We start from the raw sequence: 15,023 nt of genomic DNA, 5'->3' as shown, positions 1-15,023 counted from the left end.
CCCTGATCCTTGTTACTGTAGTTAAAAATTCTAACGAACTTTTGTCATTCTTTTGGCTGCCCAGCAGCTGAACCCCATTCTATGTTTGGGGAATTTTTGACCTTATAAGTCTTGATAGGATGCAGAAACAGTCTCTCACTATAAGAATTGTAAGTTCCAGATAATCACTTTTCTAGCTTTCTTTGAAGTCAAGTATGGGCACATGATAAATCATGAACCAAATAAAAGTTCCCTTCCCAAAATTTGAACGGGGATCTAGTGATTTATAGAAGCAGGGATGGTGGACAACCATCTCTGAATGCAATGGCAGGTGCAGCAAGATAGTTTCTGGGGGCAGTGGTGATGCTGTGGCAGCTCTTTTCAGGGACATGTGAGATAACGTAAGTTGAGGCATCTAGTAATTGGTAACACTGGCAGTGTTATGTGACGTCCTCACTTAGCCAGATCTTTGATGTGGTTTAGGGCTTTATATCTGGCTGCTTATTCTCCAGCTTCCTCAGAAATTCTGTAAGCAGTATCTTTTAATACACCCCACTGAATATTTCAGTGATGTAAAGCTTCAAAGCTGATTTCAGTTAGCTACAACCAAAAGAGTTCAAAATTCAGTACCAGGAAGCAGGGCATTGTCAGTAGCAAATGCTAAAATGTGTAACTGGCAATCTCAGACTTTTGAACTTGTATTAACATACTGCTACTCAGTACTAGGAAAATAAATCTTTCGAATGCCTATTTCAGATATGACCATAGAAAAAATAAACTAGGAGATTATTCCAAGAGACAGAACCAGGGATCATTAAAGACATGATGAAGGGCATTCCCCGAAGACAGTGGAAATAGGGTCGGCCTCATTGACTGGCAGGAACTTAACTCCTCTCCCAGGAGGGAATCTTACCAACCCTGGGTAGTTTGGATAAGATATGTGTTATGGGGAAGTGACTGGGAGTGGTTTTCTGCTCTTGCCGTTTCCCAATCAGACTTTATATTGTAGCCTATTGCTGAACCATGAAGAGCAAACACAGTCATGGATCAGAGGAGACAAATGAACATTTGTATTAATCATGTTTCTAGCTTCTGTAAGCTTGATGCTTTAACGTCTGTCCTGAATGCATATGCCAGACACACCTGATTCTGGACAACCTGGTAATATGCCTGAGTTACCTTGCCTTAGCCAACTGCCTCCCTTGTCACCATCTCCATCCTCCTTCAGGAGGAATCCTCCCTGGGGTGTGATTTTTAATTAGAAGTCAATCAGTCCAGAGTCTACACCCCAACCACTTCCCTTGTAGGGTTCTCATGCTCTGGGCCTCTATACGCCCAACCTAAACACTCTAGGTCCAGGTACCAGGCAACTTGAGGAAGCCTCTTTGCCCCACTAAATTACTCAAATTATCCAGTCCTAAACCTGTTCACCTGCCTCACCCATTTTTTCTTGCAGAAATCACAATAAGGCCTCTTGCCCACAGTTCCCCCTTCCACCTGCCTCAGGATTGATCCAAGTACTTCTCTATGTACCTTGGCATGATGTGTACTCTCTTTCCTGGAACCGTGAGTGCAATAAATGATCTCTTTGATGCACTCTTACCATGTCTAACTAATAATAGTATTAAAGCTACATTATCCAACAATCCTGGACTTGGTTGTAGTAACCTGATGAAACTTGAGGTTACTTATTCTTAGGGAGTACATGAATAATTTCAATAAAGGCCTGAATACCTTATAAGTGTATGTAGAGATCTTGGGCAATCAAAGTGGTAGACTATAGCAAACATTGTTGGTTTTCTACTTAACATCCGTTACTCTCTCCTTTCAGGCAAAACACTAATTTTATTCAGGTATTCATCCCTCTCTTCACTGACTCAAGGGATCAAGACCTTTTTCCTCCTCCACAATTGAATTCCATTTGGTCTGAGCCAGTCACAGTGGTCCCTTTCCCCTTCCCAGTGAATGATTTAGGCCTGAGCAGAGATCCCAGGTATGGACAATAGGACATGAGAAAAGATGTTCTGGGGGGTTCTGGAAAATTTCCCCGACTGCAAAGAGGACACTGGATGAAGTGGCTCTTTCTGTTGGTGGACGTTGCTGTGCTGACAGAGCTGGAACTGCAGTCATCATTTTAGTCCTGGGAAACCTGAGGATAAGGCCAGTGTCAAGTGTAACAAAAGACTCACCAGAAAAAGAAGTCAGAACAATAATGCGTCATGGTTGTAGCCCACACTTCCTTTGGACTTCTTGATCTGTGAGATAGTAAATTTTCTTATCATTTAAACTAGTTTGAGTCAGGGTCTTTTGTTACTTGAAGCCCAGAGAGTCCCAAAGAATCTCCCTGCTTTTACTAAGAGTTAATGATAAGAAATGAAGGGTTCCAAGAGACACCAGTCTGACTCTAAAACTTGTAAATGTGATCTTTCATCACTAACTTGCTATAATTTGCTTATGTAAAGCATGATTGTTATATAAAATTTTATTCGCTCACCTGTATCATACAGTGTTGGTTATTTGTTTACTTAAGCTGCATGTGGACTCACTGGCCTTTTGTTGATTAATCCCCCACTACAAATCCTGGATGAGTGTACTTATCAAAGAGAATCTTCCCTAGCTCCCACAGCTGTCGGGAATAAAGCTATCTGTGATAACAGATCCAAACATTGTACAAAGCTTTGTTCTTGCACAATTTGCAAATTTCTCATATTTGAATCACATCTGCTTCTTTGACACCAATTGTTGACTCATCAGCTCACCACCGGAACATTCATGTGCTCTCTGTATTTGGATTTTTGATTCTGGGGCCCACTACCGAAAAAAACCTAGATGCTCTAGATTCTTCTTCCACATTTAGTCCTTTAACCAGCTCACGGCCACGCTAAGTCAGGGCTGCTCCTGACAATCCTTGAGGTAGTTCATTTCACACATTTATGGGATGCCTCACTGCGCTTGCCTGACACAATCCCCACCCACAGACTGTTTTCTAATAACTACCCACTGCTGTTAAAACCCATCCAGGCTTAAAAAGGCAGCCATCCATCAAATACAAACTCGTTTTTCACCATATTGCAAAGGCTATGAGTACCCTCAGCTTTGAAACGGGGGGCAGGAAACTTGAATATGGTTCATTTTAGTTGTTAAAAATTTTTTCATCAATCCATGAAAAAGGAGTAAATTGCTTTAAGCCTATTTTATGTCATCATCAGAATCTGTACCAAAATACAAATTCAAATCCGATTTTATGAGCTGGATAAAAATATACGAGCCAAAATACCTAAATTCTTTGCATTTGCAAAGAATGCAAACTGTGTGACTCCATTTGTATGTTCCCGAAGGTGGGCATTGAGGAAGAGTGAGAAAACCTTATGAGATGCTTAAGTGTTCTGTTCCCTTCATCTAGATGGTGTTAAATGGGTGTATCAGTCTGTACAGGTTAGATATAATGAATGCTGCCACATTGATTCACTTTACAGACTTCATATGTACGCTCAACCAATAAACTGCTCCTTGGTTAAGGCATTAGGTAACCATTGGTTAAATACTAATAAAACCTCATACATCTAAAAATTGATAGAATCGAAGTTTCATGTCAGAAGGAACCATGCCGGGGCGCCTGGGTGGCACAGTTGTTAAGTGTCTGTCTTTGGCTCAGGGAGTGATCCCAGTGCTCTGGGATCGAGCCCCACATCAGGCTCCTCTGCTGGGAGCCTGCTTCTACCTCTCCTACTCCCTGGCTTGTGTTCCCTCTCTCGCTGGCTGTTAAATAAAATCTTAAAAAAAAAAAAGGAACCTTGTCTGTCTTAGCACTAGACACCACCTCACTGGAGAAAGGTTAACTGAGTCATTCAGCCCGATGACAGCAATGAGGGAGGAGCTGGGATACCATATACTAGGAAATGAAGGACCATGATAGTGCCTAATAAAGCCTCTCTTCCCTGCCCTTGGTGGCAGGAGTTACACCATTTGCAGTAGGGTGCCAAGTCACACGATATACGGATGTTTTAGTCTTTGAGCAGCCTAATGAACATACCTAAGGACCAACCTGCTTGTGAAACGGCCTTGGACAGCCCAGTTTGGGTAAAAGGCAGTGCCCCAATTTGTGCCCAGAGAGAAAGCTACTCTGCAGAACAGAACAGGGCTGACTGGGGGCTTGGAGGATTGTTAAGATGAACCCCTCAAGCTGGCAATGGGTGGAGGAGGGACTACGGAGAGAAGTAAAATGTTAACGGAATTTTATGAAGTTGTTGGCTGATCTGTGTGGTAAAACCTCTTCCTCTTTGCAACGTCTGGTAGAATGTTACTAATTTACAGAGCGTATCTCTTTGTAGAGTGAACATAAATGCTCGGTCCTACTTTTAAGGTTAGCACTGATTGAAACTGTCCTAGCCCCTTTGGGCTGCTGTTAACAGAATAGCATAAACCAGGCGTCATAGACACAAACTTATTTCTCACAGTTCAGGAAGCTGGGCAGTCCAAGATCAAGGCGCCAGCACAGTGTCTGCTAAGAGCCTGCTTCCTGGTTCATAGGCGGCCGTCTTGTGTCCTCCGAAGGCACAAGGGGTGAGGAAGCTCTCTGGGCCTCTTTTACAAGGCACTAAGCCTATTTGTGGGAGCTCTTCCTTCCAAAGGGCTTGCCTCCGAATACCATCACACTGAGGATTAGGTTTCAACATAGGATTCTGGGGGAGGATGCAAACATTCAGCTTGTACCAGGCCAGACTACATGTGCAGATGGACAGTGTCATTACCTTTTATTTAGTCTGCCATGTTTTTAAGAATCCCTGAGGGCCGGCGGGCACCAGAACATAAAGAAAAAGGACAATGGTACAAATCAAACAGGGTAGGCTCCAGGAAGCTCTTGGCCTGGACTGAAGATGGCCCATGTAGTCTAGGAAGCTCCCCTGTGTCATGGCTAATACAGACGGGGCAAGGAGGAAACTGCCAAGCAGGAGATAAGAATCGTGTTTCTTTCTTCATTCCTCATGGAATGTTGAGAATAAACCACAGCCTTCAAAGACCTGGCTCCTCTCTGGATTTATTTGCTAATCTCTATCCTATCAAAGAAGAAGTTTTTTTTCCAATTGTTCAGCCTGGTCTTAGCTGGGTAGTTCAAGGGAAGAGGAAGTCACATTTCAAAGTTGGGCCCGAGAGACAACAAGGCAAGAGCACCTTCTTGTGGCTCAGTGGCAGGATGGCAAGAAATGTTGGGCCCTGGATCTACCCTAGGGAGAAATGCTGGCAATTGATTTGTGGGAAGCATAAGCTTTGAAGTTCTATTATCATTAAGGTAGGTAGGTGGCATTTTCCTTAGGTCATTTCTTTAGCGCCACAGGGTTACAGACCCTGAGGTCTGAAGTGCAGAGAAAATATACTTTTTAAAGTCTTGAATGTATTTTACAATAAAGACTATCATATGCAATTATTTTGTTGTCACTAAAGCCATCAGATATATGTTAGTCATTTTTCTTTTTCTTTTTTTTGCCTGAGTGTATGACAGGAAAACAATGTTTAAATCGATACAGGTCACATCATCTCTACTAGCATTGTTTATCTAGCGGTATTGCATAAACAATAGTAAGAGCAAGGACATTTAGTCTATACTTTCAAATGGGGTTCGATCATTTAGAAGTTCTTCACTGGCAGATTTTTTCACCAAGTCTGTATAGATTATGATTTAAGAAAAGATTAGAAACAATGAAGTTAATTGTTTTTCCTTCTCCAGCATTTGCCTGAAGAGAAAAATCCTGAAGTTGGTAGGCATTTCTGATGCCAAGAGATCATGAACTGTAAGAGAATATTTAGCAATCAGGGTGGCTTAGCTCATGGTAATCAGCATATGGACAATTATAATTTGCATTCCAGTTACTGAAGTTGAGAAAGCCTTGCTCAGGTTGAACATATGGTGAGTAGAAGATCTCTTTTTCTAAGAAATAAGATGGAGAGAGTCTTTGGAGAATGGCCTCACTGAACTGGTAAGTCAGCTTTCTCCGAATTTTGGTGATTTCCCCAGTTCTTCCGTAATTCCTCAGCGCTCTGGCCATTTTCTGGTAGGTCATGGTCTTCCGGTTGCCTTTTCTTTTCCCCCAAAGTTGGGCAAGTTTTTCTTTGTTTTTTGATACAAACTGAAAGATGCCTTTGGTTTTATCTACCCACTGAATACAAGATGCCATCTCAGGATTACACAGGGATTCATGAAGGTATTCAAACAGTCGGAGCTTCTTCCTACCTAAAACGGAGAAAACAGTGTCACGCTCCACCACGGCTATACACAAAATCCTCAGGAAGGGTTTGTTGAGCGACTACAAAATTCAAAGCTGCACTGGGACTTAAAAGTCAGAGGTCAGTTTGGCCCTAAGTTTCAGTTGGACCTTTCTTTGTTGGGGATGCTGCAAAAATTTTCTACTGTCCTTCACTGGAAAAGGGAAGCCTGGTGCCTCTTTATTGAGTCCGTCTGTCAGGTGGTCTTTCTTCACAATCGTATCTTGTGGTTTTATGTCTTATGTTAGAACAACAGAACTGTGCAAAAAGAGCTGCAAAGGTTAGTGGTTTTAAATAGAGAGAAGCCTTGAAAGCCATTTTCAGAAAGCAAATCATCTGAAAGGGCTTTATTCAAATGAGTTAAGTCAAATGAGGTAAAGGATGTGAATGTCTTTTATAAAATGCAAAACAGTATTCAAATATGAAGTAATATTAGTGAAATAAATAAAGACTTAGGTTAAAAAAATGTGGGTCTACATAGTTATGTGAAAAACAAAGAGAAAAAACGAGTGGAAAATGCCACCTTCACTGCCATCTTCATGACATTTTGACATCATTTATGAGCAATGACAATAGGCATTGTGATATTTTTCATTGCTGTGAAATAAAATGGTACTACCAGAGTTTCTACCTCTTTAGGAATACAGCCCTTTATATTTCAGAATGTCTAGACAGAAAACTTCAGGAGGACTTGTGATTTTTGTTCAGCTGACTGGATGTCTTTGGCCTAACAGAGAACAAAGGGGACAGCCCATTTTGTGACTTCTGAATTGGCCTGTAAATACGATGCCTCACTAGATCTGTCAGTAGCTAACACATCCATGGCCAAATTCCCTTTTCCCCTAGAGAGAGTGGAATAGTGGATTCCCAAACTGCTTTCAACAGTCCCTGGGGAGTAATACTCTTGCATCAGTCATCATCCATCCTAAAACCTCAAAGGTTTTTCAGAAGATTATCTTTTTGCATTATATTATCTTGAAATTATAAATTGAGAAATGAAAGGGACTTACCAAAAACACATCATGAATTAAAGTCATAGCCTTAAACTCTGCCTCGTATCCGGTGGTCAAATCAATGGTAACAGATCACCTTTTAAACTTTGTTTTCAATTTTGAAGAAAATATTTAAATTTTAAGTATTATGTGCTCAGAGTAAAAGATCCAAACAGAAGCACAAAGTGAAAGTAAAATTCTGTCTATTCTACATATTTTTAAAATCAAAAAAATTTGCATATAAACATATGCATATCCTTTAAAAATACCAGTGGTATGTTATTCTGCACTTTTTCCGGTAAGTAATATATGTTAAAATGAATCAGAGAATGATACAGAAATTAGCTATCGATGGGTAAGATACCCAACTACTGACAATGGTTACTTCCAGGACATAGCATGGGAAGAAGGAAGGAATACTTCTACTTATTCTTTGTGAATTTCTAAATCCTTTGAACTTTTAATGATGTACATTATTAAATTATGGAATTATAAAGGATTAAAACAAAAAATGTACTTTAGAGTTCTTTATCAACATGTAAGATACTCCTTCATGCCCTTTAACAGCTTTGTGTTCTTTCATGCATGTACTATTTTTCTCTGGATAATGAATCCCCAAATAATTTTGAAATTTCATTGTTTCAAATTATCCCTATTTCAGGTGGAAGATGAAATTTTAAAAAAAGAAAATGGTGGGTGATATGTCCCATACTGGCAAAGCTTCACAACTAAAACGTCAATGAAAAGATACAGGCTTTACATCCTGGACTGAGTTTATAGTTACTTAAAAAAATTAATAGTGACTCCCCAAAAAATAATAGTGACAAGCAGAACACCTGAACAGAGGTAGAAGTGTTATTCTTCTTACGTGTACATTACATTACATTCTCCTTACTACTAGTAATAGTTCAATATTCAATACCAACATTCAGTGATTGAGATTCATTTTACATGTGTGATTTTACACATTATTCTTTGCAGGATCAGTTCTGCTGAATATTTAGAATTTTGTTCTAGGATACAGTATTCTAGGATGCAGATGCAGGAACAAAACTAGTTTTCAAAAAAATGTTAACTGAAAATATAGAAACTATTAAAGTATCATTAAAAGATTTCATTGTAAAATTACGATGCATCTTATACCTCTGTACCTTATACACAGATGCAGTTAGTTCCATTCTTTTCCTACAACAATCATCTTAACATGTACAGCACATGCACACACACCCTATGGTATCTTGAGAAATTATCCAGTGCCAGGCTATGAGTGTAACACTTTACATGGGCTTTCTCATTTAATTTTTACAGCAATCTTACAATGTTTGTACAATTATCATTATTTGTTCTTTGAGGACACCATGGTACAAAAGGTTAAGTGATTTTCCCAGGCTCGCACAATTAACCCAGAGTTCACACTCAATCACTCAATTATATAGTCCCTAAGAGTCAACAGATATGAACATTTAAGTTTTTGGTAGTTATTGCCAAATTGCCTTACAAAACTTTGTGCCAATTTACACTCCCTCCAATAGCACATGTGCACATGTGTGGCCTACAACGTAGCCAACAGAGGCTATTATCCTGCTTTATCACTTTGCCCATCTGTTAGGTGAGATCACCATCATCTAAAATTTATGAAATCAAGATTTCAAATTTATGAAAGACTGAATTATTATGGAACTTCATTTGCAAGAAATTTAACAGAGAAGACAACTTCTATACCAAGGCCTTCACAATTAGGATAAGATTGCTAAAACAACTTACGGAAAAGTTCCCCTTTCTATACCCCAAATATAGACACATTATTCTTCAATACAGATTTATTTGAGTGAAGTGACACTTTGCAGCTTCACATTTCCATGAAGCAATAGGAAGGCTTACCCAAGATGAACGGCTTGGAGTGGTTCAGTCTGTCAGAGATAAATTATTCTTAACTGCAATGCAAGAATATTTTGCAAATAGAGTTCTAAACTTAAGATATGAAATCCCTTTAAAACGGCTTTGAAGAAGATTTGGTTCTTGAAAGGAGTGATGGATCCACGTACCTTTTCCTCCCTTTTGATGGAGAACAGCAGGTTGTACCAGCTGGTTTTCGGGGATGTTTGGCAGAGATTGATGAATATTTCCTTCAAAATAGAGGTCCGCAGCACTGTTCTATATAAATAATGCAGCAGGATGTTAAGTGGGACTTTCCATGTGGCCCCCAGTTAATGGCTAAAGTCAAAAGCTGGGGACAAAGAGTGCTAAGCATCTCCCAAATTCTAAAAAGCATGATCCTCAACTGCAGCCAGATCTCCCAGGGCCGAACTAGCCTCAAACCCACATAAAGAGAGGACCAAGGGATGGAAGGTGTACTCTTTGGATTTGTGAAGACTTTCATATCATCCCCTCCCAGTAAGAAAGAAGAGGGTGTTGCTGCCTTCCTTCTCCCTAAAAATATCCAGCGAGAAAAATAAATTTTAAAGAATTAACAGTGTAAAATTGAAGTGCCAGCATAAAGGGGAAGATGGGTTTCCATCCCTCTGTTGGATGCCCACCTGGGCAGGAGGAGACAACAGGAGAAAGATGGTAGCCGAGGGAGGGCAGAGCCAAGAGAAAGGGACAGGAGGAAGCAGCCTGAGCTGTTACCATTATATACAGAAATGATATGCAAGTCTCCATGGGTTAATTCGGCAAAGATGGACTTGAACCACCTTACCATACCCCATGTAAGAGGGCTTCCCGGCAGGCAAGGAGTCCCCAGCCACAAGAGGCTGTGATATATACTGGGGAGTGGGAGTTGAAGGGGAAGCAGGGTTGCCATATTTAGCAAATAAAAATATTCAGCATGCTGTGTTTTACCTGGCAACCCTAAGTGGAAGTAGAAGAGGTTAGGCTGGAACCTAAATTCCCTCTTCGAAGGAATGTCTCGTGGAGAGGCCCTAACATAACAACTTAGAAGGCCGGGAAAAGGACATAGCATGGTTGAAGGTAATGACAAAAAAAAAAAAAAAAAAAGAAAAAAGAAAAAGAAAAAGAAAGAAAGAAAGAAAAAGAAAGAGAAAGAAAAAGAAAAAAAATACAAAAACCATTTTGTATTTACACGACACCACATTAAGACAGCTGTCATTCAGAAAACAATAGAGGGGGGCGCCTGGGTGGCACAGTGGTTGGGCGTCTGCCTTCAGCTCAGGGCGTGATCCCGGCGTTATGGGATCGAGCCCCACATCAGGCTCCTCCGCTATGAGCCTGCTTCTTCCTCTCCCACTCCCCCTGCCTGTGTTCCCTCTCTCGCTGTCTGTCTCTATCTCTGTCGAATAAATAAATAAAATCTTTAAAAAAAAAAAAAAGAAAAGAAAACAATAGAGGGGAGCCTGGGTGGTGCAGTCCCTTAAGCATCCTACTCTTGGTTTTGGCTCAGGTCATGATCTCAGGGTCATTGAATTGAGCCCTGCACCAGGCTCTGAGCTCAGCACGGAGTCTGCTTGAGTTTCTCTCTCCCTCTCCCTCTGCCCGTCGCCCCACTCACTCTCTCTCAGATAAATCCATCATCTTAAAAAAAGAAAAAGAAACTAATACAAAAGAACACATGGAGAGACAGATGGTGGGGACACTTCGTTTGCAGGGAGCTGTAACAATATCCATGAGTTGGTCCAAGACATGTAGCTAGCTCTGAGCTTGGGACGGGAAAGAGAGCAGGTTAGTGTAAGATTGTAAGTAAAGCCAGTGCGGGAAGTTTGGGCTTTGCCCTATGGCTTATAGGGGAACCATACTTTTTTGCGATTTTCCAGATGGATAAGAAGCAGTCATGTGAGAACCCTAAAAACACATCTTTCTAGAAGTCATTCAAACCCTCTGATGCTGGGTGAAGAGCAACGAAGGAGGGCAGTTTCCTTCTTGACAGCACTACTGAGGATCACCCATGTCGACTGTCAAATTCACACCACTGTCCTGAGTGTTCTCACAATCACTGCTGCTCTAAGCTGGGTTTCAGCTAGCACACACCAAACGGAAGGCAGTGTGAATAGGGAATTTGCCTGTTACTGGGAGATCATCTACTGCTCCATGTACTCACTATCACTGTTCTCCAATTATAGACAGGTTCCTCTGTAGGCAGCACACCATAGCAGCTGGAATTTCCTCTGACATGAGAGCAGTGGTTGATGAAAGCCAGGTAATTTTTGTAATCTAATTTAAAAACAGAGAAAGAAACTGCCAAAGTCAAAGTTTGTAACTGCATGTGTGCGTGCGTGCCATGTGTATGTATGTTTGTATATGCACATATGCTTATATACGTGGTTGCTTCATCATATGTTCTCTTATCACTTTGCATTTCCCTACACTTATTGCAGTATGCTGGTGTCACAGACTTCTTTTACAGATCCCATTTCCTTCACGGGAGCACATATTCCTTGCAAGCAGAGAGCCCATGATTTCTTTTATCGTGGAACTTTCCGCAATATGTGTAAATTCAATAGGCAAGATACCTGTATTTCACCTACACTATCTTTCCATAGTCTTTAGGGCAATGGGTGAGAACACTAAGAATATTTACTCTCAAAAAAAAAGAGTATTAATTCTTCCAAGTAGAATATCTCTTGTATGGAAGGTCTATTAGACAAATCAGAGTAATTGAAAAGCCCATGCTTAACAGTTACAATTATCTCTTAGATAATCAACCAGATATGCTTAATAGAAAATAATTTTTAATAATTATGTGCTAGTATTCCTATGTGGAATGTCATTCTCTATATTCTTTGCATTTTCATGCGTAACACTTTAAATTTAGGTAGGCTAAGTAACCCTGGAAGCTTTTTGCCTTTGTTAAGAATAAATCCCGGATGCACTAGATAAAAATGGTCTTTTCTGTTCTGGTAATTACTCTTATGTCTGTGTGACCAAGAAGCCATTTGATGTATCAGTGACAGAAGGGAACTGACATCTTTACCTGGGGAGTACTGAAGATCTCCGGCTGAATGTTGCCTCAGTACCTCAAAAGCATCTTCAAAGGCTTGTCCCAACTTGTCTTGTTCAACACAGGACTGCTAGAACAACGGCAGAACCCTCCAGTTACGAAATTATCAATCGAACTTTATATTTCTGATATAAAGGAGGGTTTCTCACCCACGACACTACTGACATGAGGGTTGGCTAAATCTTTGCTGCGGGGGGCTGTCCTACACACTGTTAGGAAATCTAGCAGCATCCCTGTCTCTACCCACTGGATACCAGCAGCACTCACAGTTCTGATAATCGAAGATGCCTCAGACGTCACCAATCTACCCCAGGGGACAAGATCAACCCTGATTGAGATCCACTGCTCTGTAATATGTAGTATTTAGGGAACGGTATGCATTCTATACTATGGTATTTAACATTCTCGTAAAATTTTAGTAAGGCGTTGAATCGCAGGAGACTGATTTGGAAAAAGGGATCAAGGAAGTTATCTTTAATGAAACAATCTGTGAATTGCTGCTTAAAATGGAATGCTCTTCATTTCAAAAGCATGTCTCTAAGACCTAAAATTAAACTGTTTTTAAGACTTAGAGAGCATGCAAGTGGGGAGGGGCAAAGGCGAGGGAGAATCTGAAGCAGACTCGGTACTGAGCATGGACCCCGATACAGGGCTAGAGCTGAAACCAAGACTCGGACCCTTAACCAACTGAGCCACCCAAGTGCCCCCAAATTAAACTGTTTTGCAAACCATTTCATACCCTTATAATCTGACTCATGTATTTCATTTTCAAAATGGAGGATCCTCATCCTTCAAAGAGAATGCTCACCCTCCAAATCCTCCACAGATTTTAAAATGCCAACTTACCATGCTTCATTAATATACCGACAATTCTGAAAAAGAGCAATAAACAGAATTAATACTGTATTTAATGTGCCTCTGAATTAAAAGATCTTACTCAAAGTATTTTCTGAAAATACCCTGTATAAACTACAAGTACCAAAGTCTCTTTAATGAGTACACATTTTTCTTCTTACAAAACTTCCTATGAACTTTTTTTTGCTTTTCTATTACTATAAAGCTTTTTAAATGTTAAAATAGCTAAATAGAGTTAATTCCCTAAATCGTTTAACTTGTAAGAGAATATAAAAATAACTCGGAGAATATTTAGTATTTCAAAATTCTAAGAATTTAAGTATTTAAGGGGAACCTGGCTGGCTGAGTCCGTAGAGCATGTGACCCTTGATCTCGGGGCTGTGAGTTTGAGCCCCACATTGGGTGTAAAGATTACTTAAAAAATAAAACCTTAAAAAAACTATTTAAAAATTCTGAAAATCAGAATTTTTTTTTTTACCTTAGCATAGCTCTCCATTTATAACATGATTCCCTGCCCCCACCCCCATCTTTTTGGTGTCGGCCTACTGAGAATCTGGTAAAAGACAGGCTTTTTCTCTCTTGAAATGTGAATCTACGTTACAAATAAAATTTACCCGATAAAACCCATCCATTGACTTTTCAAACTCCTGGGATAAAAATCTTGGTCTGCTTTATTATCCCTGTAAGTTAGATTTTGTTTTAAATAAACAATGATCACACACACCCACATTAAAGTGGTTTTTTGATTAAGTTCTATAGAACTAAAAACAAACAAATCTATATAACAAGAAAGAGCATGTGGGAGGTCCAACATCGCTTATCATTTTATTTAGGACAAGCAACTGTTTGCGCAAGTTATCGCTCGCCCTGCAAACACAGTGAGCTTACTTGTCTAACACTGCAGAGTAGAGAGATGATATCATCCAACACACTATTATACATATCCATCAATATAATAATTACATATGTCAGACATTGAAATTCTCTTCTGCTCTTCAGAATCACTATACCATTGTTACCATGTCAATTAAAAGAAAATTTGAGAAAAAAAATCCCTAAAACAGGTAACTATGTGAGATGACGGAAGTGTTATCTTATTGTGGTTATTTCATAATATATTCGTATGTCATATCACCACATTTTCCACCTTAAATTATGGCTCAACTACTAAGCACCAAAGCAAATACATGAGTATTGTACTTTGAATCAAATACTTAAACGACTTTGACTAAAATACTCCACAAAATTATCACCAACTCTCACAACTCTTGAAAGTAGCAAACCCAAAGGGAAGAAAAAAGCTCGAAAACGCGATCGATCACTTCAATTGCTTCATATTTCTTGTATCTGAATACAGTCATTGAAAAACATTCTTTAGGCCAAAGCAGAAAATTATCACAAGGTACTTTGAAAAACAGAAGCTAAACACTTACCAGAAGACACTTCAACCCTTTACAAAAATGTTTCATCAATACCAGAATCGTGAAGACAGAACTGTCAAGAACTCACTGGCACAGTTGCATTAAATAGCTGTTTTTAAGGAAGTGCTACAAAAGGGGATTTTTTTTAAAAGATACAGTGTACTCATGATTTCTATTTCATGCTACAGCCAACTGACACCAGGGGCTATTATTTTGAAGAGACACGTTGAAGTTTATATCCCACGGGCCAAAAGCATCCAAACCAACCCCATGAATCCCCCGCCCAGCGTAAAATTCAGTGCTCTGGCCCCCCTCAGACGCACTAGAAACCTCTGACCTGCACAACTCTCATTCATACTTTTGTTCCTGTTTTTCCCCTGATTCTAGACCCTATATTGCCTTTCTTGCCTGGACTATAAACCATCTTCACTCTGGCCTTCCCAAACTGGCCTCTTTCCTCTCAAACCACTTCACTCCTACTGATAGATCTTAAAGGCGCAGGCTCTAGTCCTGGCATTCGAGGCTCCTCATCCCCACCTTATCCTTATTTACCACCATTCA

General features: G+C 40.0%; 1 protein-coding gene across 1 annotated transcript; it reads right to left on the bottom strand.

The window, feature by feature from the left end:
• Nucleotides 1-4,684: 4,684 nt before the first annotated feature.
• SPIC (Spi-C transcription factor) lies at nt 4,685-14,577 on the bottom strand. Its single transcript, XM_008705710.2, has 6 exons — nt 14,475-14,577; nt 13,033-13,058; nt 12,160-12,256; nt 11,287-11,399; nt 9,278-9,386; nt 4,685-6,208 (listed from the first exon to the last, which is right to left on the bottom strand). Exons 2-6 carry the CDS (start codon nt 13,033-13,035, stop codon nt 5,781-5,783), a joined length of 750 nt encoding a protein of 249 aa, XP_008703932.1. The 5' UTR covers nt 13,036-13,058; nt 14,475-14,577; the 3' UTR covers nt 4,685-5,780.
• Between the last annotated feature and the right edge of the window lie 446 nt (nt 14,578-15,023).

The sequence above is a fragment of the Ursus maritimus genome, unplaced genomic scaffold, assembly GCF_017311325.1.
Source record: "Ursus maritimus isolate PB19 unplaced genomic scaffold, ASM1731132v1 scaffold_21, whole genome shotgun sequence".
In the NCBI taxonomy this organism is placed as follows: Eukaryota; Metazoa; Chordata; class Mammalia; order Carnivora; family Ursidae; genus Ursus; species Ursus maritimus.
Note: the sequence above shows the minus strand (reverse complement) of the source record. Positions and strands in the feature narration are given on the sequence as shown.

Excerpts from the sequence above, each read along its gene's own strand:
- SPIC (XM_008705710.2), bottom strand. Across the intron at positions 11,400-12,159 it reads AGATCTTCAGTACTCCCCAG|ATTACAAAAATTACCTGGCT; the intron begins GTAAAGATGTCA and ends TTTTTAAATTAG. Across the intron at positions 9,387-11,286 it reads ATAATTGGAGAACAGTGATA|AACAGTGCTGCGGACCTCTA; the intron begins GTGAGTACATGG and ends TTATTTATATAG.